Source organism: Nansenia antarctica (assembly GCF_963989245.1).
Source record: "Nansenia antarctica genome assembly, chromosome: 8".
NCBI classification, from domain to species: Eukaryota; Metazoa; Chordata; class Actinopteri; order Argentiniformes; family Microstomatidae; genus Nansenia; species Nansenia antarctica.
Window position 1 is genome coordinate 53487851 of NC_137678.1, and position 7500 is coordinate 53495350.

The window sequence follows — 7500 nt, forward strand, 5'->3', positions numbered from 1 at the left end:
AGACTGAAAAGGCTTTTTTAAATTAAATGTATTATTTATTGCTGCATGACTGTTTGTGTTTGTGTGGGTTTGTTTGTTTGTTTGTGGTTGTGTTGTGTGAAGCCCTGGGCGGTTGTTTCCCATGCGGAGGGTGAGTCATCTCTCTCTGGGCGGGGTGAGGAGGGTGAGGAGGGTGAGGAGTGTGAGGAGGTCAAGTGCTCCTTGGATTTAATGGTTTTCAGAGAAATTGAGTAGAGCTCCCGAGTAGCTAATTCCAAGAATGGAAAACTCTCTGTCTCTGTATCTCTCTCTCTCTCTCTCTCTCTCTCTCTCTCTCTCTCTCTCTCTCTCTCTCTCTCTCTCTCTCTCTCTCTCCATCTCCCCCTCCCTCTCTCTCCCTCTCCCCCTCCCTCCCTCTCTCTCTCTCTCTCTCTCTCTCCCTCTCCCCCCCTTTTCTCTCTCCCTCTCTCCCCCCTCTCTCTCTCCCTCTCTCTCACTCTCTCTCTCTCCCTCTCCCCCCCTCTCTCCCTCTCCCCCCCTCTCTCTGGATGTCAAAGGTAGGTAAACCTCCGTTGGGACGACTAATGTTGAGAGAGTTCCATGTTGCAGGAAGTGTCCATGTTTGTCCTCGGTGCATGCCACTGCAGCATGCCACTGCAGCGTGTGACTGCAGCATGTGACTGCAGCATGTGACTGCAGCGTGTCTGTGTGTTGTTCCAGAGGGATGCGGCTCCCAGGGGGGACGGGATGCTGCAGCGCAGAAAGGAGCTGCAGAAGGAGGTGGAGGTGCTGAGACGCAGCCTGATCCAGCAGGTCAATACTCACCTAGACGCCTCAATACTCACCTAGACACCTCAATACTCACCTAGACACCTTAATACTCACCTAGACACCTCAATATTCACCTAGACACCTTAATACTCACCTAGACACCTTAATACTCACCTAGACACCTCAATACTCACCTAGACACCTTAATACTCACCTAGACACCTCAATACTCACCTAGACACCTTAATACTCACCTAGACACCTTAATACTCACCTAGACACCTTAATACTCACCTAGACACCTTAATACTCACCTAGACACCTCAATACTCACCTAGACACCTTAATACTCACCTAGACACCTTAATACTCACCTAGACACCTTAATACTCACCTAGACACCTTAATACTCACCTAGACACCTTAATACTCACCTAGACACCTTAATACTCACCTAGACACCTTAATACTCACCTAGACACCTCAATACTCACCTACACACCTCAATACTCACCTAGACGCCTTAATACTCACCTAGACACCTCAATACTCACCTAGACACCCCAATACTCACCTAGACGCCTTAATACTCACCTAGACACCTTAATACTCACATAGACACCTCACCTAACAACCTCAGCAACCATATTATAAAATATGCAGACGACACTGCAATTCTAAGTCTCCTTGATAAAGATACAGACCCCTCGGTGCTCCATGATGAGATTAACATATTCACTAAATGGTGCGACAGCAACCATCTCATCTTAAACCTCACCAAAACTCAGGAGGTTGTGTTAGACCCAAGGCAGGTAACTGACCATGAGCCTGTGGTCGTTAAAGACCAAACAATCATCCAGGTGCCCTCTTATAAATACTTAGGTATTCAATTAGACAACCATCTCTGCTGGAATACACACTTAGACAGCTTATGTAACAAACTACAGCAGAGGCTTTATCACCTGAGGCGACTCAGACTTTATGGGGTGAGAAAGCAGATCATGAGAATTTTCTATCAGTCCATTGTTGAAAGTGTAATCAGATATGGAATAATTGTGTGGTTTGGCAACTTAACTGTACAACAAAAAAACAGACTAGTCAGCATTCACAAAACAGCCATGAAAATTGTAGGTGAACCTAAATAATGTGATCCTAAATAAACTATATGAAAAAACTGTCCTGGACAAGGCTAATAAGATCATCGCAGACCCTCACCTAGCCTAGCAGCCTCACCTAGCAGTCTCATCAGGAGTCTCACAGCGTGTGTGGAGTTTATGTTGGATTTCTGTTTGATTTAAACATTTGGTACGATTGATTTTGTGTGTATGTGTGTGTATGTGTGTGTGTGTGTGCGTGTGTGTGTCCGCCTGTGTGTGTGTGTGTGTGTGTGTGTCCGCCTGTGTATGTGTGTGTATGTGTGTGTGTGTGTGTGTGTGTGTGTCCGCCTGTGTGTGTGTGTGTGTGTCCGTCCTCCTGTGTGTGTGTGTGTGTGTGTCCGTCCTCCTGTATGTGTGTCCTCCTGTGTGTGTGTGTGTGTGTGTGTGTGTGTGTGTGTGTGTGTGTGTATGTGTGAGAGCAGCATGTGTTGGGGGAGGCGGAGGCCCATCTGGAGGCGCGGTGCGTGGAGGAGGAGCAGGCGTTGGAGGCGGAGTCACAGCGCTGCAGGGAGGAGCAGCACACCCTGACCTGCCTCACCTCCATCAAGACTGACGAGAGGGACCAGAAGGCCAGGGAGCTGCTGAGGGCCATGGTGACACACACACACACACACACACACACTATATACACACACACATACACACACAATATATACTCACACACATACACACACACTATATACACACCCATACACACACACACTATATACGCACACACATACACACACACTATATACGCACACACACTATACACACACACACTATATACACACACTACACACACACACACTATACTGTATACACACACACTATATACACACAAATACACACACTATATACACACACACACACACACATATATATATATATAAATATATATATATATATACACACACACACATACACAAGCAGAAACACATACACACACACAGACACACACACACACGCGGTCAGGAACACACACACATGCACACACACACATACCTACATATACAGACACATGTAGTCAGGAACACACACACACACACACACACGGTCAGGAACATACACACACACATATATACACACAGACACACATATACACATACACACGCACACACACACACACACACACACACACACACACACACACACACACACACACACACATATATATATATATATATACACACACTGAGATGATGTGGTGCCTCCACAGCAAAGGTACAACCATATGAAGCAGGAGCTGAGGGGGAGGGGCCTGGTGATCCAGGAGCACAAGAAGGAGAACAAGGAAATACAGTCCAGGTAAACCCCTCCCCCTCCCAGGTAAAACCCTCCCCCTATTAGGTAAATCCCTCCTCCTCCCAGGTAAACCCATCTCTCTCTCTCTGTCTCTGTCTCTGTCTGTCTCTCTTTCTGTCACTCTCTCTGTCTCTCTGTCTCTCTGTCTGTCTCTCTCTCTCTCTCTCTCTGTCTCTCATTCTCCCCCCCCCCCCCCAGACTGAGTGTGTTTGCCAAGCTGTATGCGGTCATCAAGGGGGAGAGGGACAAGTGTGTGACCCTGATCCAGACGGCGTCTCAGAGGAGCACAGAGATGAGGGACAAACTCTTCGTCCTGGAGAGCGAGATCGTCATCCTGAGGTCCGCCGCCATCAACAAGGACAAGTACGCACGTGTGTGTGTGTGTGTGTGTGTGTGTGTGTGTGTGTGTGTGTGTGTATGTGCGTGCCTGTGTGTGTGCGTGCCTGTGTGTGTGTGTGTGTGTGTGTGTGTGTGTGTTCTAGTTAGCAGCACATGTATGTTTAGTGCTGTAGCTAAGACCCATCAGACCCACAACTCAGGTGTGAGTGTGTGTGTGTGTCTCTACGCGTGTATGTGTGTGTGTGTGTGTGTGTGTGTGTGTCCCAGGCTGCTCCAGAAGTCTCGTCTGAAGCACCTGCACAGCCACACGCTGCGTGACGACCTGCGGCGGGAGGGGTCCAAGATGGCGTGGCGGCTGCAGGACATGCGCCAGCAGAGGGAGGCGCAGAGGCAGCAGGTGGCCCAGCTCGCACACACCATCAACGCGCACGAGCAGGACCTGCTGCACAAGCGCAAGAGCTACGACGCCGCCGTGCAGAGCCGCAACGACGGGTAAGGCGCGCTAATGCTAACTCTAACACTAACGCTAATGCTAACTCTAACGCCAACACTAACACTAACGCCAACACTAACGCTAACTCTAACACTAATGCTAACTCTAACTAGTTTTCTAGTTTTCTAGATTTCCTGGGGCTGGTCGTGGGTTGGAACTAAAATGGCCCACCCTGGAACAGAGTTTAGAAACAGCGGCGTTTGTTTTTGAGAGCAGAAATGATGTGCGGGTATTATTGTTATTGTCTACATGACTGTGTGTGTTTGTGTGTGTGTGTCTGTGTTTCTCCCTGTGTGTGTGTGTGCGTGTGTGTGTGTTCCTCCCTCTGTGTGTGTGTGTGTGTGTGTGTGTGTGTGTGTTCCTGTGCGTGTGTGTGTGTGTGTGTGTGTGTGTGCTCCTGTGTGTGTTCCTGTGTGTGTGTGTGTGTGTGTGTGTGTGTGTGTGCTCCTCCGTGCTCCTGTGTCCCTGTGCCCCTCCCACAGGGCCATGCAGCTGCTGGAGCGTGAGGAGGAGCTGTGCGTCTACTATGAGAAGGTGAACCTGCAGGAGGACCAGCTGAGGAGGGGGGACCTGCAGGTGCAGGCGCTGGAGGATGAGGGGAGGAGCCTGGACATGCAGCTGCAGGAGGAGAGGCGGCAGATCGCCCTGGCAACCGCGCAGCTGCCCTCCAAGAGAGCCCTGGAGGGAGAGAGCACCCTGCTGCAGATACAGGTACACACCCTGCTATAGATACAGGTGCCCACACACACTCACACACACACACACACACACACACACACCACACACACAGGCTCACACACACAGACTCACACACAGATGCACACACACACACACACACACACACACACACGGGCACACACATAGGCTCGTCCAGGGGGTGTACTTGTACATCAAGCTGCCTCAAGCTACGGAAGCAGCCCCCTAAAGGCCGAACCATCGATTCTCAAGGCTACTTTACTTATAAATAAACTGCCAGTTTATATTAGGGATGCAACCTCAGCAAATATTTTCAAGTCAAGACTAAAAACCCATCTTTGACTAAAAACCCATCTTTTTAATATTGCCTTTAAATGGCTAAATAATTAAATGATGATTATATAATGATTAAAGCACTTTGAGCTGTATACAAATAAAGGTTATTATTATTACTATTATAAGTCAGTCTATTTGTCTGGTAGAACATGTTCAGCAGAGTCCTGCACACGTTGAAGGCCCGGGGCCTCCCCAGGAGATGTGGCCATGGGCTGAGGGCCTGAGGGCCTGAGGGATGTAATGAGATGTGATTCCAGTGTAAATAGAGATGCCCGGTGAGTCATCTACCGCCTCAGCCGTGACCATGTATAGCCCTGTCCTCTCTCCCAGGAATGCTCCCAGAGAACCGTGAACCAGGGGGTTCCCGTTGTCTCATTCCGTCCGGTGCATTACGACGAGCCCGGTCTCCGGTTTCTACCTCCGCCAGCCTCCCGTATCGCTCTCGCTCCATCTATGAGCGGCTGTTTCTAAACAGTGGGGTTTTTTACATCAATAGTTCCCTGATTAAACTAGTTTGTATTTCTATTAAAATAAATACAACGCTTAACTGAACCCAAACACCATGGATGGTCTCAAAAGCCCTGATGCACTGATACACATAGGATAATAATAGGCAGGCAGGCAGACAGACAGAGAGGCAGGCAGGCATACAGGCAGGCAGGCAGACAGGCAGGCAGACAGAGAGGGAGGCAGACAGACTGGCAGGCAGACAGGCAGGCAGGCAGATTGGCAGACAGACAGACAGGCAGACAGACAGGCAGACGGACAGACAGACAGACACACAGACAGACAGACAAGTTTACAGTTCTCTGGGAGCATTCCTCAGAAACACCGTATTTTTAAAACCACTTATTTCCACTGTGTCCCTAGATGACTATAAATAATTATAACAATTCATTATATTTATATAGTGCTTTTCTGGTGCTCAAAGACGCTGACAATATGGGTACACAGAAACACGGAAACAACAAGCAACAGATAACATGAGCGCATAGAACACAGAGTTAACGAACAGGTACAGGAAACAATTTACACATCAATGTCCAGGGGAGGGAGGGAGGGGGTGGCAAGGTTAGGGAAGATGGTTAAGGGTAGGGAAGGTTGTATGCGTGGGAGAGCAAGTAGGTTTTGAGTTGGGATTTAAAAGTGGAGAGTGAGGGTGAGTCTCTGAGTGGCTGAGGTAGCTAGTTATGGAAGTTAGGCTGACTGTCGCTATCCTCCCGGGGAGGCTGGTGGGGGTAGAAATCAGAGGCCAGGGCTCATCGTAACCCAACATGTTTGATGCCATTCCTCAGAGAGCACTCTTACTCCGTCAGGGGGAGGAACACGTGTTTGATAACCGTTCCTCATCCCGTATCCAAGCGTCACAACGAGCCCCTGTCCTCCGATTTCTACCTCCGCCGGCCTCCCCCCTGCCCTCAGATCCGAGGCCAGGTCGCTGCCTCCGGGCCTCGTCCCACGGCCTCCGCTGAGCCTCAGAACCCTCCTGAGAGAAGAAGACGGATTTAGCGGCTTCCAATCGTTAGTAACGATCGTATTATCCAACCGCACAACGAGACAACCTCTTTTGCTCCGTCAGACAGGAGGTATGCAGCCTCTCCTATCTCGCCCTCCCCCTCCCTGCTCCCTCGACAGTGTCAGTACTTGTGGTCCTGCTGCTTTTGATCGTCCATAAAGGCTGGATTCATAACCGCTCTCGGAGGCCGTGCCATCCATTGTGCTCTGGCTGAAAGGCTGGCACTACTCCACACTGAGGCCTCTGCCTGTCGGTCTGTCTGTCTGCCTGTCTGTCTGCCGGTCTGTCGGTCTGTCTGTCTGTCTCTCTGCCTGTCTACCTGTCGGTCTGCCTGTCTGTCTGTCTGCCTGTCTGTCTACCTGTCTGTCTGTATGTCTGCCTGTCTGTCTACCTGTCTACCTGTCTGCCTGTCTGCCTGCCTGTCTGTCTGCCTGTCTGTTTGCCTGTCTGTTTATCTGTCTGCCTGCCTGCCTGCTTGTCTCCTTGTCTGTCTGTCTGTCTGTCTGTCTGTCTGTCTGTCTGTCTGTCTGTCTGCCTGCCTGCCTGTCTGTCTGCCTGCCTGTCTGTCTGTCTGTCTGTCTGTCTGTCTCTGTCTGCCTGTATGTATGTATGTCTAAGTGAATCATCTCTCCATCAGTCATCGTAAAAAAAGTAATCTATGCTCGGGCCAGGGGCCATTGTTGGCAGTCATAAAGCTAGAACAAGGAAGAATTACGATTTGTTAGTAGAGTAGAGAAGTAGAGAAACTGTACAGGGGGTAGAGGAGATGAAGAAGTCTTGGGAGGGACAGTATACTGTCTATCTAACTATCTCTCTCTCTCTCTCTCTCTCTCTCTCTCTAACTATATATATATCTATCTATCTACCTATCTATCCATCTATCTAACTTTCTATCTATCTAATTATCTACAGTATCTATCTATCTATCT

General features: G+C 49.3%; 1 protein-coding gene across 1 annotated transcript in view; it reads left to right on the plus strand.

Moving 5' to 3' along the window:
• Window positions 1-7500, plus strand: part of ccdc146 (coiled-coil domain containing 146) — a gene marked incomplete at both ends in the record, with an annotated part of 46156 nt that overhangs the window by 31145 nt on the left and 7511 nt on the right. The window contains 6 exons of the mRNA XM_080538510.1: window positions 700-792; window positions 2330-2500; window positions 3106-3194; window positions 3390-3554; window positions 3798-4022; window positions 4506-4734. Coding sequence (XP_080394636.1) covers window positions 700-792; window positions 2330-2500; window positions 3106-3194; window positions 3390-3554; window positions 3798-4022; window positions 4506-4734 — 972 coding nt within the window. The remainder of the gene's footprint in view (window positions 1-699; window positions 793-2329; window positions 2501-3105; window positions 3195-3389; window positions 3555-3797; window positions 4023-4505; window positions 4735-7500) is intronic.